The following is a 26,118-nucleotide window of genomic DNA, read 5'->3' as shown; positions in this document are numbered from 1 at the left end:
GTGTGACCGCGTGTTGTCACTCCGCGTGGGTAGACACCTCGCGGGGGGCATTGCGGGACCACGGAGGAAGGCCGTGTTTAACGGATGAGGAGCCGTGAGACCGTCTTCTAAAGCGACCGCAGTTTCCACGCGGCGTGGGTGAGGGCTCCGATTTCTCCACATCCTCGCTGACGCCTGTGTTTGTCCTGAAGCCGCCTGGTCCTCTCCACTCGCGCTGCCTGCAGCGTCCTGGGGCTGCCTGCACCTGGAAGTGGCCCCCAGCCCTGGGCTCCCGGTTTCCACCCTGTCTTTCCTCACACCACCGGCAGAGGGAGCCTGTTAGCCCCGTGGTCGCGTCCCGTCCCTCCCCAGCTCAGGCCTCTTCTGTAACTCCTCATTGGCTGAGAGTAACCCCCCCAAGTCCTCACCCTCTGGCGGGGGGCCGGCTCCTGCTCTCCTCTCTGACGTCACTCGTGTCCCCACTTCTCTACCCATTCAGACCCAGCCGCGCCTGCCTCCTATTCACTTCCGGATGCCGCAAGGACTGTCCCGTCTCACAGCACACGCCCCCCCACCCTGCCCCCCCCCCCGCCCCGCGCTATTCCCTCAGTCCCAGTAAGCGTTGCCCTGTTCGCTTCCCAACTTTTTTTTTTTTTTTTAAAGATTTTATTTATTTATTCGAAAGTGAGAGAGCATGAGCGGTGGGGAGGGGGAGAGGGAGAAGCAGACACCGGGCTGAGCAGGGAGCTGGGTGCGGGGCTCGATCCCGGGACCCCAGAGATCCTGACCAAGCGGCAGGACCAAGCTGAAGGTAGACGCTTAACCACTTAAGCGGCTGAGGCCCCAGGCACCTCTCTCTTCCCAACTCTTTCCTTCCCTTCTCAGATCTGGGCTTTACTGTGATCTTCCTAGAAAAGCCTCCCCTAACTCCTCTCCAGCCTAAGTCACATCCCCCATCCTCTGCCTCCAAGCATTGGGCAGGGTTTAAAGTCACATGTCTGGGTGACTGTTTGCGCAGTGACTACCTCCACCGGAGTCGGTTTTCCATGAAGCTGGGCGAGCATCGTGCCTGGTCCACGAAGAGGGCAAACTAAACTTTTCGTTCTCACTCCAGCCCCTCAACAACCACCTCCTACCGTCTTCTTTGCATGTGCAGTTCCCTCTGCCCAAACACTCTTCCCTCTCCTTTTCTCTGGCTGACTCCCATGGGGCCTCAGTTTCATGTCACTTTCTCTTGACAGTATTTCAGTTTTTACTATGACACAGTGAATGAACGAATGGGCGGATGGATGATTTTCTTGCGACTGGGACATACGTGTAGACACAAAGCAGCAGCTCTCAAACCTTCATACCCTTAAAATTATGAAGGACCCCAAAAGGCTATTCTTTATGGAGGTTATGTCTATAGATATTTATCACACTAGATATTAAAATTGATTAATGTTTGCAATGTTTATTATCGCATTTTAAAATAACAATAATAGGGGCCCCTCGGTGGCTCAGTTGGTCAAGCGTCTGTCTTTAGCTCAGGTCATGATCCTAGGGTCCTGGGATCGAGTCCTGCATCAGGCTCCCAGCAGGCTTCTCTGGGAGCCTGCTTCTCCCTCTGCCTCTGCCTCTCTCTCTCTGTCTCTCATGAACAAATAAATAAAATCTTAAAAAAAAAACTCCTACTGCTAATAAATAAATTAATTAATTAACAATGATAAACCCATTGCAGTTAACATATAAACCTATGCTAATACAAACGTGTTTTCCAAACAAACAAAAAAATGAGTGAGGGGACGCCTGACTGACTCAGAAGAGCATGAGATGCTTGATCTCAGGGTTGTGAGTTTGAGTCCCACATTAGGGGTAGAGATTACTTAAATAAAACTTTAAAATTATTTTTTTAATAATAAAAAAAATGGGGCATCTGCCTTCCGCTCAGGTCATGATCTCTGGGTCCTGGGATTGAGCCCCACATGGGGGGAAGGTGTCTCTGCTCAGTGGGGAGTCTGCTTCTCCCTCTCCCTCTCCGTCAGTGTTCTCCCTCCCTCCCTCTCCCCCCTCAAATATAAAAATAAAATCTTTTTTTTTTTAAAAAGATTTTATTTATTTGTCAGAGACAGAGAGAGAGCACAAGCAGTGGGAGCAGCAGGCAGAGGGAGAAGCAGACTCCCTGCTGAGCAGGGAGCCCAATTGATGTGGGGCTCAATCCCAGGACCCTGGGATCATGACCTGAGCCGAAGGCAGATGCTTAACCGACTGAGCCACCCAGGTGCCCTAAATAAAATCTTTTTTTTTTTTTTAAGATTTTATTTATTTATTCAACAGACAAAGATCACAAGTAGGCAGAGAGGCAGGCAGAGAGAGGAGGAAGCAGGCTCCCCACCAAGCAGAGAGCTGGACGTGGGGCTCGATCCCAGGACCCTGGGATCATGACCTGAGCCGAAGGCAGAGGCTTTAGCCCATAGAGCCACCCAGGCGCCCCCCCTAAATAAAATATTTTTTAAAATAATACTAATAAAAACTAGTGAGAAGAGTGGCATTGTTTTTTACCATTTTGCAGCTCAGTCTGTAACCTCTGGCTCACAGAAGATTTGTTCCTTGTACCTGCTTGTGTTTACTCACAATAGCGCACCTCACGTGTCTTCTGAAACTCCAGTGTATACTCAGGAGAGAATGAGTGTGAAAGGCGGGTAACGTGTCAGTGTTAGTATGAAAAAAATTTGGGGGGTGCCTGGCTGGCTCTGATTGGTAGAGCACATGACCCTCGATCGCAAAGTCATGAGTTTGAGCCGCATGTTGGGTGTAGAGATTACAAAAAAAAAATAAACTTTTTTTTTGAGATTATCTATTTATTTATTTGACAGAGAGAGAGATCACAAGTAGGCAGAGAGGCAGGCAGAGACAGAAGGGGAAGCAGGCTCTCCGCCAAGCAGAGAGCCCGACATGGGGCTCGATCCCAGGACCCTGAGATCATGACCCGAGCCGAAGGCAGTGGCCCAACCTATTGAGCCACCCAGGTGTCCCCCCAAAATAAAGTTTTTTTAAAAAAAGACGGGGAAAAAATGAATTTTGACCTCTCGGATTCCCTGACAGGGTCTCAGGGACCCCCAGGGGACCCCGAACCACATTTTGAGCACCGTTGACCGCCAAAGGGACCCACCGTTGAAATCAATAAAGCTCCCAAGCCAGAAAGTTTGATCATCAGTTTGGAGGCAGAATTTGACCTAAAATTTAAAAATCTTAAATTTATTTCTCCCCGTTAGCGGGGCTGTCCACAGATTTTCACTGCTGAAATATTAAAATGATAGCAGCGTCTATCCCAGACACACGGGGCTGTTGAGAATATACAACATGTATTCAACGGCTTTATTAAAATCTCACAATTCCCACATCCAGAACACACCTGGCCCCAGGGCTTCAGACAAGGGACCTGCCAGAAATCCACGTTCCCTGCGTGGATATTTCCTCCACGCGATCATGCACTCTGCTATGTTCCAGCTTATTCTATTTTATTTCCCAACCAAACTTTGGTCACAAGCCCCAAGCTTGCTGTCCCACCTCAGTCATGGCTCACAGCTCACAGTTTGACAAACTCCAGCGGAGAATCTTCCGTAAGCCCCTGTGACGACCCCGCCTCTGAAGGGCAGGGAACGGGTTTGACTCGATCCTTGCTGCAGGTCCAAATTCTGGCATAGGGCCTGGCTCGGTACATAGCGGGCACTGAATAAATGTTTGCGGAGTCAATAAATGAAGAGTGAGCCAGGGACAGGGCTAGGACTGCAACCCCATCTGTGCTGTTCTCTAGGACTCAACAATTCTGTCCACACTGTTTTCCAAAGAGCCCGGCAGCCGGCCAACGGCACCTGCTACTGCTTCCTCTCCCGCGGGCGATGAACCCGAGCCCCCCTTCTGGCTGAACCAGAACTACGTTCCCCACAAGTCTCAGGGCTGGGACTACACTTCCCGTAAGCCTCCGCGCTCGCCAGGTTCTGTGCCCTTCAGCCACCCGGGCAGTTAATTGCATCTTCAGGGCTCCCTCCCCGGCCCCCAGTTTCGTTCTCTCTACCCGCATCCTAGTCAATTCACCTTCCAGGCATGGTCCCGGCGCCCTCTAACCCCCACTCCTCCTCGCGCGATGAACCTGCCTCAGTTTCCCCAAGTGAGACCCCCGAGAGGCGCCCCTTCTCCCTCCCCGGGACCCCCCCACCCCACGGGGCGGGCTGCGCGCCGCTGGCTGCGTGAGCCGCGCGTTCCCGCTGCGTCCCTGCGGGTGGGGGGTCTTGGACACCCCCTCCTCCTCTGGGGGGCGGAGGCGGGGCGGGCGCGCAGGGGAGGGGGGCCCGGGTCGCCGCCGCGCAGCGCGGCGGGACTGCGTCTGGGCTGCGCAGCTCCGGCCCGGCCTCACGCGGGAGGGACGCAGCGCAGGTGCCCACGGCCGGCGGGGACGTCCGCGCGCGGGGCGGGAGGCCGTGCTTCCGGTGTGTCTGCAGCTCGGGGTGCTGTGGGCTGGGGTGTGAACCCCCCCGACGGCGGCGGCCTGGCACGTGACGTGTGCGTCGTTGTCTGTTTTGTCTGTGTCCCTGTCGCACCGGGTTCCAGTCCCCAGCTCTGCCCCTGCCCGGCGGGGGCAGGCGACCGCACTTCGCCCTAACTCAGTTTCCTCATCTGTACGATGGGGCTGATCAAAGTACCCGACTCAGAGCGCTGTTGTGTAAAGTGCTGAGAACACTGCCCGGCGTAGAGTGAATGGTCAGAAGAATAAATCAATAAAATAAACTATGATTATGTATCTTGTATGAAGGAGGTGTCTCTGGCTATGTCATGGCCGCGTAACCTCGTAGGAAATGTGGGTATTTGTGATGTGTGTGATGTGTGCGTTTTTGTTATGTGTAGTGCGTGTCCGCATCTCGGTATGTGCTGTGTGTTCCCCTGTGTATTTAGGTATGTGATGTGTGGAAATAATGGGCAATGTGTTTTTGTGACCTTGTGTGAAACGTGTGTGTATTTGTAATGTGTCTGTCCATGTGTTTAAGTACGTGATGTGTGTAACTTTGCGTCTATGTATCTGAGGTGTGTGTGTTTATGTATAATCCCTATGACTATGTTTAGAAATGTGTCTGTGTGTGTCAGTGTATGATGTATCTGTGTTATTTTTGTATATGATTTGTGTAGCTTTGTATGCACGTGTAATTCTTTGAATGTGTTGTGTCTCTATCCACGTGTGAGTTGTGGCTGTCCACGTGTATCTGGGTATGGGACATGGGTCTGTGTGTTCAGGGGAGTCAAGCGTGGGTTTGTGTATCTTTTAGGTACCTGTGAATATATGTGTGTTGTGTGTGTTTTCATGTTTGTGATACATGTCTCTTCTTGTATCCGCTGTGTGTCTTCGTGTATTTGTGGTACGTGTATCTGTGTTGAGTGTATGTCATGTGTGTGTGTCTGTGTGTGTATCTGTGAAAGTGATGCCTGTGTGTATGTGTGTGACGTGTCTGTGTGTCCGTGTATGTGAGGTTGGTATTGATGGGTGTTCTTTGTTGCCCATTTGTGGAACGTCTGCATGTTGTGACTGTATGCCTTGGCAAGTCCCCATGGGGTCTGCGTGGATCTTTGTCTGTGGTGTAGGTGTCTGTGGATTCGGGGCTTGACTTTGTGGCATGTGTGGGTCTTTGTGATGCTTTTCTGTTCTTGTGTGATGGGGTGCATCTGTGCCGGGGGCCGGCCTGCCGGTGCGTACCCAGTGCAGTCCGTCGTCCCTGCGTCTTTGTGTGTGACGTGTACGTGTCCCCGTCTGCTGATGGCTGTCCACCTTTGTATGCGATGTGCTTGTCTATGAGGGTCTCTGCGACGTGTGTCAGGCGTGTGTGGGCTGTGTGTGCCTCCCCGACATCTGCGTCTCGGCGTGGAGCACACGTGTCCATGCTGCTAGTGTGTCACAGCAGTGTCCGGGCCAGGCGCTGTGGGCCCTGCGCCCCCCACAAGGGTCTGCTGGTCCCTGTCTGTCCCTCCTCCTCCCCTCCCTCCTGGCAGCCAATGCTACTGGGGAGCCAGTTGCCATGACGACGCTCCATCCTCCCTCCATCCTCCCTCCTCCCACCCTTCCTCTGACAGGCTCTCTGCTCCCCCAATCCTGGCTGCCCTCGGGGGCGGGGCCCTCATTCTCCCCCCCCCATCCTACCCTCTCCCCCCCCACCCCAGCAACCCTGGCTCCCCAGCTCCTCTCCTCTGTCCGCCTCTCCATCCCTTCATCTGTCTGTCCCTTCAAAGAGGGGGAGGGGGGTACCTGAGCCAGTAAGCAGCCCCTCCCTCCCCCTGTCCTGCGTCTCCTGCCCCTCTCCTGGGCCGGGGGGAGGCCAGGGTCGCGCGGGTCCCCATGGCTGGGGGCTGAGGGCCCGCCCCCCCCCTCCTCCCCAGCCGCCACCACCTCCACCTCCCTTCCATCCTCGACAAGATGCCTGGCCCCGGCGCCTTCATCCTCCTCGCGGCCGTCTCCGCCTCCGGCTGCCTGGCGTCTCCGGCCCACCCCGGTGAGTCTGTCCGGCCATCCAGCTGTCCGGCCTTCCGGCTGTCCGGCAGCCCCCACCCCCACCCCGGGCCTGCCCGGGGGTCGGTCCGCGGCGCTCCTGCTCCATCACCTGCGTGCGCGTCTCCCCGCAGCCGAGCCGGGGCCTGGAGAGCCGCGGGGACGGTGCCGCTGTCAGCAGGGCCTGTGGGAGGAAGGCTGGGGGCTGGGTGGGGAGGGGGTCCGTTTGGGCAACATGTGTGTGTGCACACGCATATGTGTGTGCAGGTGTGTGCAGGGAGCCGGGAAGGACGGGGCCTCTGGGAGAATTGGGGGCAGAGGGGAGGAATACTATTTCTAAGGGGGACACAGCACAGGAGGCTGCCTCTAGCTTTTGGGGGAGACCCAGGGCTTGCGGAGTTCCCTTCACAGGGGCTTGGGCTGGGGACAGAGGACATGTGTGCTCCCCGAGTCCCTAAAAGAGACAGGCCTCAACCCCCGTAACGAGGGGGTTCCAGCGCGGGGCAAAGACTCTTCTCCCCGCCTGCAGCTGGGGGGCTCATCCTCTTGCCCAAATAGGGGGTAACGAGACTGTCCGTTGGAGTGTATTTTAAAATCTGAGAGCTCCAGGCTCCACTATTACACCTCCTTCCCTCAGTCCTCACTGGAATCCATCCAGGCCTGCGGTGAGGTGATGGGGGGGGGTCCCAGATTGGGGCGAGAGGAGGGACCCCACCCCCAACACAACCACCTGAGAAGGCCTTAAACTACAACTCCCACAATGCCGGAGGCCATCCGGCTCCTCTGTCAAGGAGTCCCTGGTTGCAGAGCATTATGGGAACTGTAGTCAATCCTGGCCAGGAGGGGAGGGGCAAGGAGTCCGGGAGCTTAGGGCTTGAAGCCGGGACCCCAGCCCAGCCCTGTGCCCACAGATGGATTCGCCCTGGGCCGGGCCCCTCTGGCTCCTCCCTACGCCGTGGTCCTCATTTCCTGCTCTGGCCTGCTGGCCTTCATCTTTCTACTCCTCACCTGTTTGTGTTGCAAACGGGGTGATGTCGGCTTCAAGGTGAGGTGCATGCGGGGATTCACGTGGGGAGGAAGACTCCAGCAAGGCCTTTGCCCCCCCCCCCCCAGCCCAGGTGGCAGGTGGGGGAGAGGGGCAGTAAGTCTGAGAGCACCTTCTGGCCTGAAGTTCTGGCCAAGCCGGAGGGCTGGCATGATAAATCGGGGGACAGTTATAAGAAAGACGGGGAAACACACTGACGAGAGGCGTGACGGCGTGTCTCAGCCCTGTGTTCTCCCACCCCACACCTCTCCCGGCCCCAGGAGTTTGAGAACCCTGAAGGGGAGGATTGCTCCGGGGAGTACACTCCCCCCGCGGAGGAGACCTCCTCCTCACAGTCGCTGCCTGATGTCTACATTCTCCCGCTGGCTGAGGTCTCCCTGCCGATGCCTGCCCCGCAGCCTTCTCACTCAGGTACTTCCACACCTTGACTAGGATGGTCCCACGGGACAGGGTGGCAAGTCCCGCGAGTCTTCCATCAGGGGCCAGAGAGCTGATGGGAGCAGCCAAGGGGAAAGACAGAGGTGGGAGCCGCAGAGTCTTGGAAGCGGCCCACGGGGAGTCAGAGATCATCTTGGTAGAAGCTATTGCTTCATCCAAAGCCGGATTTGGGGATTCTTGTGGGGCAATCGGTGGTGAGGTCAGCGTAGATCTCAGTCTCAAAGGCAGCCAATGGCAGGCTGAAGTCAAGTCACAGGATCTTGAAACGCCAAAGGGAGGGATGGATTGGATGCCGGGAACTTGCGGGCAGCCAATGAGGAGGCTGAGATCCATCAGGGAATGTTGGGGCAGCCAATGAAAAAAGACTGGTATCGGCTTTGACCCCAGTCCTCACTGAATTGGAGGAGGGTGGTGAGGGTGGCACTTGGGAGGGGAGAAAGGCTAAGGGGCCTCCCCTTTTTGCCCCCTCCCCACTCCCCAGACATGACCACCCCCCTGGGCCTTAGCCGCCAGCACCTCAGCTACTTACAAGAGATTGGGAGTGGCTGGTTTGGGAAGGTGAGTGGGGCTGGGGGTGGGAGGGAGGGGGGTCCATACGATCCAGGGCTGTGCTCCTGTTCTGTGTCCATCACCCCGCCCCGCCCTGCTCCCACCACTTCTCATCTGTCCCCTGCCCCTCAGCCCACCCAGCGCCCTCGTCTCTGTCCACCTCTCACCTGCTCCCACCTGCTCCATCCCCCCACACCTGTCAGTCAGCGCCTCCCTCCTCACTCCATTGACCACTCTGCCTCGCCACCTGGCTCTCCACGCGTCCGTCTGTCCATCCTTCCATCCGTCCCTGCATCCATCGGACTCTGGGCCCGTGAGTCTCTCACTCTGCATCTGTTGTGGGGGGACAAGGGCGGTGGGATCTGAAGGGAGAAGCCGGAAAGAAGGGGGGAAGCTGGAGCCATGCGGCGGGGTGGAGATGGTTCCGGGGCTGGGGCTGGGGCACAGGCAGGCACTGACTCTCCGGTCCCCCTTGGCCAGGTGATCCTGGGAGAGATTTTCTCTGACTACACCCCAGCCCAGGTTGTGGTGAAGGAGCTCCGAGCCAGCGCTGGGCCCCTGGAGCAGCGCAAATTCATCTCGGAGGCACAGCCCTACAGGTACCGGGGACTCTGGCGGCGGATGTGGGCCCTGGAGGCCCCGAGCGCCGGGTTTGCTTCTCAGGGAGGTGCCATTAGGGAGTGGGAGGAATCTAGCGTGGGGTCAAACCTGGTTTGAATCCTGGGTCTACTTCTTCCTGGCTGTGAGACTTGATGGACAGCATTTGCTTCTCTGAGCCTCGGGTTCCTCCTTGGGGCAGAGTCAGGGATATGAAAGGAGGGGCAGGATGATGAGGGAGGGCACGGAAGGTGAGCTAGAGGCCTGCCCTTCTCCACTCTGAACCTCAGAATCTTCATCTAGGAAGTGAGTCTGGGAAGCCCAAACGTCCTCATGTAGAGGGCAGCTGAGAGGATGTGAGATTTTGTGTTAAGCACTGGGTACACAGGGGTTGTTCCCTGCCTTGGGTCCCTGCTTGTGGGTGAGGAAAGCATCGCGGACCCAAAATGGCCCTGAGGAGCTTCCACGCCTCACCTCCCACCCCTACTGGACTCTTAGGTCTGGGAAGTCAGGACCCTGTCCCTCCCCTGCTTGGTCTCCCCTCCACTCTAAGGACTTCTAGATAAGAACTAGATGAACATTTGCTGCATAAATGTCTCATGAGGTAGTAATTGCCCTGTCGGAGAACCTTTTCCAAACAGTTGTAAAAGTGAGGCATACCCTGAGCCATACAGATGCTGCACTTTACCACCCTCACGCTCTTCAACCTCCCATGGCTCCCTATTGCCTGCAGAACAAAGTCCCATGCCTCTGTACAGCCCACACACCAGGCAAGGTCTGCCCCTGTTCCCTTCCTGCCCCTGGGCCCCTTGGCCCAGCCATCCTGGCCTCTTCATCGATCCTTTCCCATAACAGTCTCTTTCCTGCCTCAGGACCTTTGTCCTTGCTGTTACCTCTGACTAAGATATCATTCTTGGCTCACTCGCCCCCAGCTTTAGGCTCCTTTCCCCTCCTCAGGTCCTGGTCAGAAAGGCCTGCCTTTACACACACACACACACACACACACACACACACACTCCCACATAAGGAGGGCCCTGGGCTGTTCCATCACACCGATTCGTGCATTTTCTTCCTAACACGTATTTCATTGGCTGGCTTGTTTGCCTGCCTCTCCCTAGACCCGTGCTGGCAAACACTAGCCACATATGGCTATTTAAATTTATGTTAAATAAAATGAAATCAAATGAAAAATTCATTTCCTTAGCTACATGCAGCACATCGCAAGGGCTTAGTAGCCACATATGGCCAGTGGCTCCCATGTGCGACAGCTCAGATCAGATCTAGAACATTTCCACCTTCACAGAAGGTTCTGTTGGAGAGCGCAGGACGACACTGGCAGCTCAGGGTGGGGGGCGTCCTTCCACCCTGTGTAGATGTTTGCTCACAGAGCCAGCAACCTGGGATCAAGTCCCCATGCCACCACTGTTATCAGCTGTGTGACCCTGGGCCAATCGCTTTACTTCTCTGAGCCTCTGTTTCCTCTGGATTCAATGGGAAACACCATCGTGCCCACCGGGGTGACAGAAGAGGATCCCATAGCAGAAGTCGCCAGCCTGGGCTCAGACTAGTAGGGGTCCAAGCCTTCCTCCATATCCGCCAACCTAAATCCCACCTTCAGAGCTCCAGCTGTCCATCAAGTCCCCAGGACACGCCGGGCAATTTATGATCACTTTGGTCTCATGACCAGGCAGGGGTGCGAGGCACAGTCCTCCCAGGTGGAGAAGGTTGGAACTCAGGCAGTGAGGCTGGGCACCAGCCCCACCGCACACCAGTGGCCCCTGCCCGTGGCCCGACCCGAGTGGGACAGTTTCTCACTATACCCTGAAAGCCTGGCATGTTTTCACCTTCCTCCAGACCCCCAGGCCGGGTATCAGGACAAAAGCCTTCACTGGACCCATTTTCCTTGAGCCCCACCCCCCCCCGCCCCCACCGTCTAGGCACTGGGGACACAGCCACATAAACAGAAAGTCCCCCAATTCTTGTCCTAGCAGGGCTCCCCCCCTAGTGGAGGAGATCTGCAATGAACAAATGAAGAGGAAATTTTAAGAAGAAAATGTCAGAGACTGACAAGTGCCAGGAGCTCTGCAGGATCCTGGGGGAGGCGGGGTTGACTGGGAGGGATCGGTGGCGCAGGCCTGGTTGGCAGCATGTTCCGGGCAGAGGGAAGAGCAGCTGCAAAGGTGGGAAGGCAGGAAAATGTGGGGCGATATGAAAATCAAACAGTGTGTTGACATGGGAACGGAAAAGCCGTCATGATAGCGAGGATCGTCCACTGCGTGGCAGCTTCTCGCTGGTCTAGTGAAATTCCTCTCCACGACCGTCTGAGGGAGTTACTACGGCTGTGCCCATTTTACAGCTGAGGAAAATTGAGGCAGGAAAGAGGGGAAGTTATTTCTCTGGGGTTTCACACCTGCCAAAGGTGGACTCAGGGGGCGCTCCGCCGGCTCAGTGGGTGGAGCATGCGACTCTTTTTTTTCCCCTTAAGATTTATTTATTAGAGAGAGAGCGTCTGAGCAGAGAAGGGCAGAGCGAGAGGGACAGAGAGTATCCCAAGTAGGCTCCACACTCAGCCCTGATGCAGGGCTCCATCCCACAACCCTGAGATCTCCACCTGGGCTGAAATCAGGGGTGGGTCGCTTAACCCACCCAGGTGCCCCAGAGCATGCGACTCTTGATCTCGGGGTCATGAGTTCGAGTCCCACGTTTGGGGTAGAGATGACTTTAAAAAAAAAAGGTGGGCTCGGGATTCAACCCTCCCCTTGCCCCCCAGCCTGACTCTTACCCACAGTGTGAGGCTAAAAGAGGGGGCTCGAGGGCGGTGACTTTCTTGGGGAAACGATGTTGAAGCCGAGGACTGAGGGAGGAGGAGGACTGCTGAGTGGAAACGGAACCGCAAAGGCCTGCGGTCTCAGTGGGTGCCTGTGTGTTTGGGGGGATGCGCGGGGCGCGGTGGGGACAAGCGATGCTGAGGAAGGGCAGGACACACCCAGGAGCGAGCCTTCCGCTGTCCCCGGGTGAGCGGGCGCCACGGAGGGCTTTGCGCAGCGAGCGGCATGTCAGAGACAGACTGCCAGGGAGAGACGGGAGGCAGGGAGGCCGGGAGGAGGCTGAGAAGACAGGCCAGGAGATGAAGAAGCTCCAGCCAGGCTGGGGCGGGGCGGGGCGGGGGGTGTGCGGGGGGGTGGGGGGGGGGTGCTGAGCGGGGGTGAGGTGAAGGCGCAGGAGGGCAAGGAGGCACCTGGGGGTCTGGCCTGGGAACTGGGGAGGAGTGGGGTGGTCCTGAGATGGGGAACCGGGGTAGGAGACTGTGTTGAGGGAGCGTGATCGTGGGGATGCGGCCGGGAGCCGGGAGGTGGAAGCAACATTTTGGTGTCGCGGGGAGGCTGGGGCGGGACAGGGGTCTGTGGTGGGACGGTCGGGGATGTCCCCTGACCCTGCCGCCTCCCCACCCTGGCCCCAGGAGCCTGCAGCACCCCAACGTCCTCCAGTGCCTGGGCGTCTGTGTGGAGACGCTGCCCTTTCTGCTGATTATGGAATTCTGTCAACTGGTGAGGGTCTGCGGAGGGCGGGCGGGGTGGCGGGCTGGACGGGTTGAGGGCTGCCAGCAAGCCTGGGGGCCTGGGAATCTTTGGCAAAAACACACGCGACGTGCCCTAACGTTGCCTGAGCGCTCGCTCGGATGGCGCGCGGTCCCCGAGCATGCGAGGTGGGTTCTCTTGTTATGCCCTTTTAAGCCGCAGGGGAAACAGGCTCAGAGGGGCTGCCCGCTGCGTGCAGAGGCCGCCCCCCAGCCTCGCCTCGGATAGTTGGGATGAGTGGATCCCTGGAAGGGGGGGGTGGTGCTGACCCTATCCTCTCCTCCCTCCCAGGGGGACCTGAAACGTTACCTCCGGGCCCAGCGGCCCCCTGAGGGCCTGTCCCCTGAGCTGCCCCCTCGAGATCTGCGGACACTGCAGAGGATGGGCCTGGAGATCGCCCGCGGGCTGGCACATCTCCACTCCCACAACTACGTGCACAGGTGGCCGCCGGGGGGGCCACGGGGAAGAGTGGGGGGGGTACTACTTAAAGGAAGGAGGCAAGGCTATGAGGGTGGGAGGTAGGGCCGCAAGGAAGGGGCTCAACCAGGGGAGAAAGCAAGTCGGGAGGGGAGGAGCTCTGGAGGGGAGGGGTCAGAAGAGGAGAGGGAGGAATCAGGAGAGGGGGGCGGAATCGGGGGAGGAGGAGTCATAGGGGAGAGGGGGAGGAGCCCTGGAGGGGAGGAGCCAGAAGGGGAGGGGAGGAGTCAGGAGAGGAAGATGCATGGGGAGGCGGGGCAGGGGAGGAGAAAAGCAAGAAAGGTAGAAGGGGCGGAGCCTACAAGGTGGGCGCAGTGCAGGCTGCCCCCCCTCTAGCTTCACGTCCTTGCCCCGCCCCCAGCGACCTGGCCCTGCGCAACTGCCTGCTGACCTCCGACCTCACCGTGCGCATCGGAGACTATGGGCTAGCCCACAGCAACTACAAGGTGGGGGCTGCCCTCCGTCAGGGCGGGGGGGCGGGGGAAGGCCCCCGCCCCCCCGCCTGACCCGGCTCCGGCCCGCCCCCCAGGAGGACTACTACCTGACCCCCGAGCGCCTGTGGATCCCGCTGCGCTGGGCGGCGCCTGAGCTCCTTGGGGAGCTGCATGGGACCTTCATGGTGGTGGACCAGAGCCGCGAGAGCAACATCTGGTGAGAGGGTCCCCCCGCCCCGGGACCCGCGCGCAACCTAGGGCGGCGAGGAAGGGGGAAGGGTCACGGGTCCCGGAGGCCGGAGGGGAGGCCCCCAGGCGGGGCAGGGCCAGGCTCTGACCTCTCTATGCCCTCTGCTCCCCGCAGGTCCCTAGGGGTGACCCTGTGGGAACTCTTTGAGTTTGGGGCACAGCCCTACCGCCACCTGTCAGACGAGGAGGTCCTCGCCTTCGTGGTCCGCCAGCAGCACGTCAAGCTGGCCCGGCCGAGGCTCAAGTTGCCTTATGCGGACTACTGGTGAGGGCAGGGCCTGACCCCCGACCCCTGACCCTTCCAGCCCACCCCAGGATGTCCCAGAGCCCCTCACCTCTCCGCACATCACCCGCAGCCTCACTCGGCACTCGCGCCGCCCCACCGCTTTTTTCTGCTTGGAGGTGTCTACCGCTTGAAAGGGGCAGTCCTGAGGCGGGGCAAGGCAAGGCTGGTACTTGAACCCTAGTTTCTCCACCACTGAAAGATCCCTGCTGCTTGCTTGTCTCTGATTCCAGAACTCACAGCCCAGAGAGGGAGGCCGCCTAACTAGCATTTCTTTACATCTGCCTTGCTGTCCCCCCCACCCCACCCCCCCGCCACCACCCCATCTGTCACACACACGTCCTGGGTCTCTCCCTGCCCCCTCCACACACCCTGGACTCTACCCTACTCACCTGTGCCTCCCCCCCTCCCCCAGGTATGATATCCTGCAGTCCTGCTGGCGGCCACCTGCCCAGCGCCCCTCGGCTTCTGATCTCCAGCTGCAGCTCACCTACCTGCTCTCTGAGCGTCCCCCACGACCCCCGCCCCCACCCCCCCCACCCCGAGACGGTCCCTTCCCCTGGCCCTGGCCCCCGCAGCACAGTGCGCCCCGCCCAGGGACCCTCTCCTCACCATTCCCCCTCCTGGATGGCTTCCCCGGGGCTGACCCCGACGATGTGCTCACGGTCACTGAGAGCAGCCGTGGCCTCAACCTTGAGTGCCTGTGGGAGAAGGCGCGGCGGGGGGCTGGCCGCGGTGGGGGGGCACCTCCTTGGCAGCCGGCGTCCGCGCCCCCGGCCCCCCATGCCAACCCCTCCAACCCTTTCTATGAGGCTCTGTCCACGCCCAGCGTCCTGCCCGTCATCAGCGCCCGCAGCCCCTCAGTGAGCAGCGAGTACTACATCCGCCTCGAGGAGCATGGCTCCCCGCCCGAGCCCCTCTTTCCCAATGACTGGGACCCTCTGGACCCAGGAGTGCCTGCCCCCCAGGCCTCCCAGGCCCCTTCCGAGGTCCCCCAGCTGGTGTCCGAGACCTGGGCCTCCCCCCTCTTCCCTGCAGCGCGGCCCTTCCCAGCCCAGTCCTCGGCGTCAGGCAGCTTCCTCCTGAGCGGCTGGGACCCCGAGGGCCGAGGTGCCGGGGAGACCCTGGCGGGAGACCCTGCCGAGGTGCTGGGGGAGCGGGGTACCGCCCCGTGGGCAGAAGAGGAGGAGGAGGAGGAGGAGGGCAGCTCCCCGGGGGAAGACAGCAGCAGCCTTGGGGGTGGCCCCAGCCACCGGGGCCCCCTACCCTGTCCCCTGTGCAGCCGAGAGGGGGCCTGCTCCTGCCTGCCCCTGGAGCGGGGGGAAGCCGTTGCTGGCTGGGGGGGCCACCCCGCTCTTGGCTGTCCCCATCCCCCAGAGGACGACTCGTCCCTGCGGGCAGAGCGGGGCTCCCTAGCCGACCTGCCCCTGGCCCCCCCCGCTTCGGCCCCCCCCGAGTTTCTGGACCCCCTCATGGGGGCGGCGGCGCCCCAGTACCCCGGGCGGGGGCCACCTCCCGCTCCCCCCCCCCCGCCGCCACCTCCCCGGGTCCCCGCGGACCCAGCCGTGTCCCCCGACCCTCCCTCAGCCGTGGCCAGTCCCGGCTCAGGCCTGTCGTCTCCGGGCCCCAAGCCGGGGGACAGCGGCTACGAGACCGAGACCCCTTTTTCCCCCGAGGGAGCCTTCCCAGGCGGGGGGGCAGCCGAGGAGGAAGGGGTCCCTCGACCGCGGGCTCCCCCCGAGCCCCCCGACCCAGGAGCGCCCCGGCCACCCCCAGACCCGGGTCCCCACCCACTGCCGGGGACCCGGGAGAAGCCGACCTTCGTAGTTCAAGTGAGCACCGAGCAGCTGCTGATGTCCCTGCGGGAGGACGTGACAAGGAACCTCCTGGGGGAGAAGGGGGCAAACCCCCGAGAGACGGGACCCAGGAAGGTGGGGAGAGGCCCCGGGAACAGAGAGAAAGCCCAGGGCCCGAGCAGGGACCCCACAGTCCTGGGCAGCGGGAAGAAAGCCCCAAGCCTGAACGAGGACCCGAGCCTCCCCATGAACGGGGTGACAGTGTTGGAGAACGGGGGCCAGAGAGCCCTGGGCATCGAGGAGAAGGTGGCAGAGAATGGGGGCCCAGGGACCCCAGAGAGAGAAGAGAAAGTGCTGGAGAAAGTGCTGGAGAATGGGGAGGTGACACCCCCAAGGAGGGAGGAGAAAGTATTGGAGAATGGGGAGCTGAGGTCCCCCGAGAGAGAAGAGAAAGTGCTGGCGAATGGGGGACTGACACCCTCAAAGATCGAGGAGAAGGTGTCAGAGAATGGGGGCCTGAGACTCCCCAGGAACACGGAGAGGCTGCCAGAGACTGGGCCTCGGAGAGCCCCAGGGCTCTGGGAGAAGGCGCCCGAGAGTGGGGTGCCAGCCCCAGAGACCTCGCTGGAGAGAGCCCCCGAGCCCAGCGCAGTGGCCTTGTCCCGGAACGGCGGGGAGACAGCCCCTGGCCCCACTGGCCCAGCCCCCAGGAGCGGGGTGCTGGAACCCGGGACCACCGAGAGGAGAGCCCCCGAGACTGGGGGGGCACCGAGAGCCCCCGGGGTTGGGAGGCTGGACCTCGGGAGTGGGGCCCGAGCCCCAGTGGGCACGGGGATGGCCCCCGGCGGCGGCCTCGGAAGCGGCGTGGACGCAAAGGCCGGATGGGTAGACAGCACGAGGCCACAGCCGCTGCCGCCGCCACCGCCGCCGTCGGAAGCACAGCCGAGGAGGCCGGAGCCAGCGCCGCAGAGAGCCAGGCCGGAGGTGGCCTCCTCCGAGGGAGAGCCCGGGGCCCCAGACAGCAGGGCCGGCGGAGACACAGCACCCAGCACAGACGGGGACCCCCCCAAACCCGAGAGGAAGGGCCCCGAGATGCCACGACTGTTCTTGGACTTGGGACCTCCTCAGGGGAACAGCGAGCAGATCAAAGGTGAGGAGGAGGCTGCTGGGAGCAGGGGAGCGAGGTTGGGGGGCCGAGGCCTGGCTCCTTCCGAGAGGCACGGCTGAGCCGAGAATCTCAGGCTGCCAGGGAGCAGACGGGTCAGGCTGACCATAACGAGAGCCGGCCCTGGAGCCTCCCCGCCTGGGCTCAGATCTGGGCTCTGTGGCCCGGGACAAATGACCTTACTTCTCTGTGCCTCAGTTTCCCTCCAAAGATGGAGGATGAGGATAACTCATCTTCCTGATAGAGCTGAGTGCCTTCAGAATATTAGGACTTCCGAAGACCCTTTGCAATTCCATTAGACCTGGGGTCTCAATCTCAGATGCCCGTGGGGGCCAGACAGTGTTGGGAAATGAAGGAAGCCGTCCGGGAGAGGTGGGGGGCTGGGGTGGGCGGTGAAGTGTTGGAGAAGGAGATGTGGCCGCTTTCCAGCTCCAGCCAGCAATGCCCACCTGGCATTGCCACATGGCTGCTTTTCCCTTTTTAACCGAAGTTCTGCGTGTGTTAATGGTTGAAGCCGATTCACGCGAACCTTCTCTGTGTGTCAGGCCCCAAGCTACCCAAAGCCAGGGCCCAGGGAGTTTCAGACTCTGCCCTGCCCTACACCCAGTGCCCCCCCCCCCCGCCATCCCATGCTATGGGTGACCTGAAAACTAGAAATGTCTTTTCTGGAAACTGAGTTTTGGTAGGAACACAGTGTTTTGTCGCCGAGGGGGATTGATTTAAGAGAAAGATGAATGGCCCCTGTTTAGCGGTGGGCATAGGGACTGTGGCTCTACCCCAATCACCCAGAGGCCTGATTTCCTTACATAGTGGTATGGAAGTTCTAAGTGGACACTGGTTTCTATTGGTAATCTCACACCCCCCCTTGAGGGAAAGGGTATCCTCCGAGGGAAAGGTCCAGAAGGGGGCTGTGCACAGAATTTTCTTTCCTTTGAGCCCACGGTATTAGGACACTATCCCTTCCTTGAGATTGTTGTGGGGAATTTGCGACCAGCTGCGTCAGGAAGGGCTCCAGACAGCAGGAAAATATCAGGGGATGAGCAGCTAAGATGTTTCAGAGGATTGTGGGAGGAGGGGGGCACCGGGAGGGTGTTGCTGGGTGGGAAGATGCTGGGAATAGCCTACTTAAAAAAAAAAAAAAAGTGCATGAACTCCTACTTATCCTTCAAGACCCCACTCAAATTTCCCCTTCCCTGGGAAGCCTTCCTGATTTCCAAAGGCTATCACCCTGTCCTTCCTGAGAGCTCCTTGAGAGCTCCCTCACAGCCCCCAAACCCATCGCCCTGAGATGGTTGGTCAAGGAAGGCTTCAAGGAGGTGACTTTTGAGCAGATGTGAAGGACGTAAGCTGGGTGGACTTCTGGGGGAGGGGTGTTTCGGGTGGGGGCACCTAGATGGGCACTAACTTGGCATGCTTGGGGAAAAGCAAGAGGCCAGTGAAGCTGGAATGGAATGAACGAAGGGAGGAGAGTGACCCCATCCACACCCAATCTTTCTCCCTGCTCTGCCCTGACCCTCTTGTCATCCCCACCCTTGCCCCCGAGGGCCTGTCCCACATTCACTGGTGCACCAATGGAGGAATGAGTGGTCCCTGTTAATTTCCTGGTGAGGGGACAGAGGCTCAGAGAGGTGGATTTCCTTGCCCCGGGGCACACAGCGAGCAAGCAGGGTAGGCTTGGGATTTGAAGCCAGGTTTCCTCCTCCAGGGACCTGGAGTCCTTACCTTCCAGCAGGCTGAGATCAGGGAGTCTTAGGGCAGGGAAAAAGAACCTTGAGATGCTTAGACACTCCAGTTTTGTCTGGCAGTTGAGGACCAGAGAGGGAAAGTACCTTGGTCAACATCACATAGCACGGAACAGTCATTCATTAATCCCACAAATATTGCCTGAGTACTTCTGGGTGCTTGGGGATGCAGCCAGAATGAGCCCGAGTCAAGTCCGTTCTGTGGCAAGGCAAACACGAATCACGTGACCACAGAAATACAGCTACACACTGAGCTCATCTGCTTGGAAGGAGCAGCTCGATGCTATGGGGGTGCAGAGCGGTGGCCTTGCCTGACCTTTGGGGAGAACTCTGAAGGCTTGAAAGCCCAGACCAGAGCTAGGGGTTGAATAGGACTTGAATCAGAAAAGGAGCTTCCGGGCAGAAGGAACAGCCTGTGCAAAGGCTCAGAGGTGGGAGCAATAGGGAGGTGGAGGTGGCCCAAGTGCCTGGCTGGGTGAGGTGAGGATCGGAGCCCCGAGAAATCAGCGGGGCCAGGGCACTCGGGCCTGGTGGGCGGCAGAGAGAAGTGGGGGCTTTGTGATGCGGACTCTGGGGGAATCGTGGAGAGGGTTAGCCCCTGGAGTAGGGGGAAGTTCTCTCCTACTCTGCGTGGAGAAAGACCCCAGAGCAGCCCTTTGCTTCACAAGAGGGGAAACTGAGGCCCATACTGGGGCCCGATACTACCCGAGGACACAGAGCTGGGCAGGAGGGCATGCCTCAGTTTCCCCGGGAGCAGAGGCTCACCGGGTCTCTCCCCTCGCAGCCAAGCTCTCACGGCTCTCTCTGGCGCTGCCGCCGCTCACGCTCACGCCGTTCCCGGGGCCGGGCCCGCGGCGACCCCCATGGGAGGGCGCGGACGCCGGGGCGGCTGGCGGGGAGGCCGGCGGGGCGGGGTCGCCGGGGCCGGCGGAGGAGGACGGGGAGGACGAGGACGAGGACGAGGAGGAGGAAGAGGAGGCGGTGGCAGCGGGCGCGGCGGCGGGGCCGCGGGGCCCCGGGAGGGCGCGGGCAGCCCCGGTGCCCGTCGTGGTGAGCAGCGCCGACGCGGACGCGGCCCGCCCGTTGCGGGGGCTGCTCAAGTCTCCGCGCGGGGCCGACGAGCCCGAGGACAGCGAGCTGGAGAGGAAGCGCAAGATGGTCTCCTTCCACGGGGACGTGACCGTCTACCTCTTCGACCAGGTGCGCTGCCCGGGGTGGGGCGGGGCGCGGGGGCGGGGCGCGGGGAGGGGAGGGGCCAGCTGGCTGAGGGCGGGGCTGGGGAAACCGGGCAGGTCTTGGAGACCTTGGGTGTGGGGGCGGTGTCTGGGGAATGGGGCGGGGCATGGAGTGAGGGGTAAGGTGCGTCCTGTGGGGAGGGCGCTGGAGGGTAAGGGTTCGGGGGGGCTGGAGGGTGCAAATGGGTCTGGAAGGACGGCGGGGGAGATACCTGGTGGTCAGAGAAGAGCCCGGAGAGGCTAGGGAGAAAGTGCTTAGAAGATTGGGGTGTGGTCTAGAGGGCGGGGGCGGGGCCAAGTGAAGTTTGGGGCGGGTTCTGTCGACCTGCGCTCTCGTGGTAGAGGCTAAGGGGCCGGCTCGGGATGAAACGGATTTTACCCGCGAGGGGCGGGCCCTGGCGAGGCTGCAGGTAGGGCATAAGAGAAGCGGCTTGTAGTGTTAAGATAGAAAGTGCAGGAGCGGGTTCAGAGTGGACCGAGCTAAGAAACTACGGCGGGGCTTAGAGAGATGGGTTGCGGATTGTGTTAAGAGTAACTAGGGCTAAGAAAAAAAAAAAAGAGTAACTAGGGCTGAGAGCATCGTGCTGAAAAGAAACAGGAAAGGCGGGTGATGCTTGTGGATTGGGGCCGAGACGGGTGTGGACGGATCTCGGTCAACCTGGAGCGGGGCACACCGGGCTGAGGTCCTGAGATGAGAGTCATGAACAGGGTCCTGGGCCACTGAAGCAAAGGCAGGGTCTGGCGGGCTGGAGCGGGGCCACTTCCGAGGACGGGGCTCAGGGCCTCGGGGGAGGGTCGGGATGCGCAGGATGGTAGAAGGGTTTGGAGGACCAGAAGAGTAGGTAGTTCTGCGCCCCGAACTTGAACGCCTGTGGCCGAGATATCGAAAGGAGTTAGGGGTCATGGAGACAAGGCGGGACTTATGGAGATGGTATTGGGTTAGGGGGCTCCCACGAAAGCGTCGCGTTAAGGAGCAAGGAGAGAATTCCTGCGGTGGAGGGGCTTAGCTGTGGGCGGGACTCCAGGGGAGGAGCCTCGGGCTTGGGTGGGGTTAAGGCTGACCTGAGGTTTCGAAGGTAGATCAAGGCCTCCAGGCACCTCTTCAGAGGCTGCGATTGTAAATTGGGGTCCCTGAAGCCCCAGAAGTGTTAGCGGGCTTTGTTGCTTGTTGGGTGGCATGTGACGGTTCGCCCCCTAATCCACCTCCACAGGAGACGCCAACCAACGAGCTGAGCGTCCAGGGCCCCCCCGAGGGGGACACGGACCCGTCAACGCCCCCAGCGCCCCCGACGCCTCCCCACCCCGCCACCCCCGGAGATGGGTTTCCCAGCAACGACAGCGGCTTTGGTGAGGGGCGGGGCGGGGCCTGGAGGTGGGGCGGGGCCTGAGGGGGCGGAGCTGGGGCGGGGTCTGGAGGCGGGCCAGAGTTGGGGCGCTGTCCACAGTGTAGATTGTTGGAGACAGGTGCCTGAGGAGGGGCGGAGTTGGACGGCTGGAGCTGAAGGTGAGCGGCTCCAGAAGTGTCTGGAGGGTCTGACCGCGTCCTCTCCTCTTCTTCCTCACCACCCTCTTCCCGCCGCTAGGAGGCAGTTTCGAATGGGCGGAGGATTTCCCCCTCCTCCCCCCGCCAGGCCCCCCCCTGTGCTTCTCCCGCTTCTCCGTCTCGCCTGCGCTGGAGACCCCGGGGCCCCCCGCCCGGGCCCCCGACGCCCGGCCCGCAGGTACAGTGCTTCAGACCCTCGGGCCTGCCCCCACTTCTGCCTCTCCTCCCTGTCCCCATCTGTCTCCCCACTTTCTCGTCCCCATCCCTGAATTTACCTGCCTCTCTCTCCTCAGTCTCTCCCCCTTCCTCTCTCAGTCAACCCCCACCCAACTCTTGCAACCAGCTCAGACCAGGTCTATCCAGCAGATAGACCAGGGCAGTCACGCCCCTTCCCTGAGCCTCAGTTTCCCCTTCTATAAAGATCCCCTCAGAGTCTTGTTCATCTTTTCCCAGTCCCTTGCCTGGCCCTTGTCAGATCCTGATCCCACGTCCGTTTGGGGGCACAGGCTGATCAAAGGCCGACAAAGAGAGAGAAAACCAGTGTGCTCAGAGCTGGTTAGCTGAACCGGAGCAGAGAGAACATGGTCAGGGGGTCCATAGCAATAACAACGGCGTTACTACTAACAGTAACAGGCCCTTGCAGAGGCCCTGCATTGGGCTTGCCCACCTGAACCTGGAGGCTCCTGCGGCGACTCGGGCTCTCTGCTGCCCCCTGCTGCCGATCTAGAGAATACCCCTGGATGCAGAAGTTGCGCTGGCCTGAGCGGGCGCAGGTGTTCCCGAAGATAGGGCTGAGAAGGTGGAAAGTAGGAGCATTCCTGCTCCCCCAAATCGTGCCCGAATCCAGTTGTTGGTCCTGCCTGTCCTCGACTCGGTGACCTAGAGCAAGTCACTTTCCCTCTTTGTGCCTCAGTGTGCCCATCTGTAGAATGGGGGTGATCCCAGGATCTAACCCAAAATTCTTGAGGGGATTGAATGGTTTCATCCTACACCACCACCTCACCCCCAGACTGGTCATGCGCATGCGCAGTGGTCTCTGGTAGCTCTCACTGCGCTTACCGAAGTAGATACTCACTGAGCATTGGTTAAGTGCGGGTGCTGGGCTGGGCATGCGGGATTCCGTGCTGAGCAAGGTCCACGAGCCCCACAACACCTTACCCCACCCACAGACACTGACCCCACAGTGTCATGGGAAGTAAGTGCAAACTCAGGGCTGCCGGAGAAGCAGCTGACAAAGGGGAAGGGCTTCGTCAGTTTGGCCATGCCACTACATCAAGTACTTGAGGGGCTGGCGGTCATGAACTAGGTGAAGGGGAAGGGGACAGCACGCTAGCAGATGGAACAGCTTGCCCAAGGGCCTGAGGCAGGAGAGAACTTGGCCGGTTCAGGGAGCAGAAGGCAAGCGGGTGCGTCTGTGGGTTACTTAGGGAGTGGGGGGGGGGATGGAGGGTAAGGGGAGAGGGTGGACCCTGCAGGGCTTAAGGGTGGGCTGAAAAGAGGGACTTTGTCCCAGAGGCACTATGGAGCCACGGGCCAGCTGTGACCAGGGGAAGGGCAGCAGTAGCCGCTGGTGCAGGAAGACCCCTCTGGGGCCGTGTGAGGGAGCCGACCGGAGGCTGGGAGGCTGGACAGGAGGCTGGTGCCAGGGTCCAGGAAGGAGAGGAGAGTAAGGTGGGATTCGGGGCAGGAAGGACGGGGCCAAGGGCACACACTTCACCTGGCTCCATCGTCAGATTCCACCTCAAATGTCACTTCCTCCCAGAGGTCTTCTCTGAGGCCCCCGTGAGGACAGAGTGGGGTGGGTCCAGGGCATGGGACACCGCCAAGTGGTGAGTCAGGGCTGAGAGCAGCGGGACTAGCGTGCCAGGATGACTTCACCTTTAATCACTAGGAGAGGCGAGGGAGGGCCCAACTGTGCAAAAGCCCAAGTCCCTTCACTCGGCCGATACTTCTGCTACGGCGGGGCAGGGAGGCTGCTGACCTTTCTGTCTCCCAAGACCCTGGCGGGGGGTGCAGGCTGGGCCCCCTTCCATACGGACTTCTATGCTTGGTGGGGCTCTGCCCACTTACCCCGCGTCTACTGGGCCCTGCCATGCAAAGGCCCTGGGGTAGGACTGTGCTTGGAGCCCAGGAGAAACAGCAAGGAAGCCAGTGTGGCCGCGGAGGGGACTGGGTGAGGGGGATGGGGTTAGGTGAGGACAGAGGCGGGACAGGGCGGGTCATGCGGGGGGGCCCTGTGGGTCCTGGTGAGGGCTTTGCTTTTACTCCAAGAGAGACAGAAGCTGTGAGCCTGTCTGCCCAGTAAATCATTTCCTCTGTCCTCAGGCCCCGTGGAGAACTGACTCCCCGACGACCCCACCCCCCTGCACCCCCAGAAGAGGGGTTGAGAGTAGAATCCTCTGTGGACGACGGAGCCACTGCCACCACCACAGACGCCGCCTCTGGGGAGGCTCCTGAGGCTGGGCCCTCCCCCTCCCCCACCATGTGCCAAACGGGAGGCCCTGGCCCCCCACCCCCTAGCCCCCCGGACGGCTCCCCTGAGCCCCCCGACCCCCTCGGTGCCAAATGAGGCAGGAAAGCCCCTCACCCCTCCCTGGAGAGCCGCCTTTCTCGGAACTGAACTGAACTCTTTCGGGCCTGGAGCCCCTCGGCACAGCGGAGGCCCCCTCCTCACCCACTCCTGGCCCCAGAGAGGGGCTGCAGGCTTCGGGGACCTGGACCCCCATCTCGCGTCTCCCCTCCCCGCCCCAGCCTGGCCCCTGGAGGGGCCTCTGGTTCAAACCTTCGCGTGGCATTTTCACATTATTTAAAAAAGACAAAAACAACTTTTTGGAGGAATGCAGGGCCTGCGTGTGTTTCGGGGCAAAGAGGGGAGGGTCCTGAAGACGTCGCCGTCAGCCGCCTGCCGCCCACTTCACAGATGGGAATATGGCGGCCGGGGAAGGCAGAAAGTGCTGTGCAGGGGGAGGCCGAGGCTCTGCTTCTCTGGCTCCCGGCTGCGTCTGCTGCTGGCGTCGCTGACCTGCGCTAAGAGTGGCAGGGAGAGGCCAGGGCGGTCGGAAGAGTCCTGTTTGCCCAAGGCAGCTGTGGGGGTGGCCAGAGGCCCCGCGAGGGCCAGGGCTGCGGACGGGGTGCTCAGGAATGATGGGTCAGCACCCCCGTGGCTCCTGGCCACATCCCCTACACCTCAGAACAGTGCTGCCCTGTGCCTCCATTGAGGCCACTTCCTCCCTGTCCCACAGTGCCTGTACCTCAGTTTACCTGTGTCTGCTTGTGAGCGCCCGCCTCCCAGGACATTCTCATCCCACCTGGCCTGAGTTCCATGGCCCTCTTCCTAATTCTACTATTTCTTTGTGTTTCTGCATCTGGATGTTTCTCCTCTGTGCCTCCCTGAAGTCTGTCTGTGTCTTTCTGCCTTGTCTCTCTGTCCGATTTCTTTTTCTCCATTTCTCTGGGGCTCCTGACGGATCCCTCCTCCCTGTCTCTCTCCTCTGACTCCTGCCTTCAACCTATCGCCCCATCCCCTTGGTCCCAAGTTCATTTGCATGTTTGCGGGACTCACTTTGGGTGAGAGCAAGGGAGGGAAGGGACCAGAAGTGGGGACCCAGCGGGGGTGCTGCGGGACTCCTGGCTTAGGAATTAAGGGGATGAAGGCATTAGGGTCACTTGTTAAGTCCCAGGGATGGAGAAAGGGAGAGTGAGGATTAGACTCTTGCGTCTTTCTCAGAGGCACTGTGGGAAGACGGGGCTGTGCCTCAGCTGATCTGTGAATGCACCTGACCAGGGTGTGTGTGGATGGAGCCAAGACTGGTAGGGTGGTGAGGGCCAGGACTCCAGAGTCTGAGGGAGGAAAAGCAGGGGGCCAGGACTCCTGGGTCCGAGGGAGGAGGAGCTGGGGGCCAGGCTTCCTGGGTCTGAGGGAGGAGGGGCTGGGGCAAGACTCGTGGGTCTGAGGGAGGAGGACTGTATTACTAGTTCACTGACAGCAGCCCTGCTCTGGAGGCTAGAATCCAAGATCAAGATGTCTGCAGCATCGGTTCCTTGTGAGGCTGAGGGAGAAGCTGTTCCAGGACTCAGCTCGCTTCTAGTGGTCGCCGGCCACCTTTGCTCCTTAGTGTGTGGAAGCCTCACCCCAATTCTGCCCTCACCTTCGCGTGTTTCCTCCCTCCCCCCACGTGCGTGGGTCTGCGGGTCCAAATTTTCCCTCTGTATAAGGACACTTGCCATATTGGATTAGTGTCTACATTAATGACCTCATCCATCTTACCAGATTTTATCCGCAATGATCTGATTTCTAAATAAGACCACGTTCTGAGGGACCGGGGTTTAGGACTTCAACATGCTGATCTCGGGCGGATGTGATTCAACCTGTAACAAGGGGGCTGGGGATTCGGGGGTCCTGGGAGAGGTGGGAGCCGGCAGCTAGAATCCTCAGTCTTTGGCAAGGAGATGGATTTGGGGCAAAACTGAAGGACGATTTTGAGGTGACGAGTCTGG

At 60.2% G+C, this 26,118-nt stretch overlaps 1 protein-coding gene across 1 annotated transcript; it reads left to right on the top strand.

Moving 5' to 3' along the window:
• The first annotated feature begins 4,382 nt into the window (after positions 1–4,382).
• LMTK3 (lemur tyrosine kinase 3) lies at positions 4,383–24,457 on the top strand. The gene is made up of 16 exons (XM_080829163.1): positions 4,383–4,429; positions 6,382–6,494; positions 7,402–7,535; positions 7,796–7,946; positions 8,455–8,531; positions 9,003–9,121; positions 12,580–12,667; positions 12,989–13,137; positions 13,536–13,620; positions 13,704–13,825; positions 13,973–14,122; positions 14,556–17,086; positions 19,628–20,043; positions 21,290–21,425; positions 21,662–21,799; positions 23,947–24,457. Exons 2-16 carry the CDS (start codon positions 6,419–6,421, stop codon positions 23,961–23,963), a joined length of 4,389 nt encoding a protein of 1,462 aa, XP_080685289.1. The 5' UTR covers positions 4,383–4,429; positions 6,382–6,418; the 3' UTR covers positions 23,964–24,457.
• Positions 24,458–26,118: the final 1,661 nt, after the last annotated feature.

This window comes from Martes martes (assembly GCF_963455335.1).
Source record: "Martes martes genome assembly, chromosome: 17".
Taxonomy (NCBI): Eukaryota; Metazoa; Chordata; class Mammalia; order Carnivora; family Mustelidae; genus Martes; species Martes martes.
This window is presented reverse-complemented; position numbering and strand designations above follow the sequence as displayed.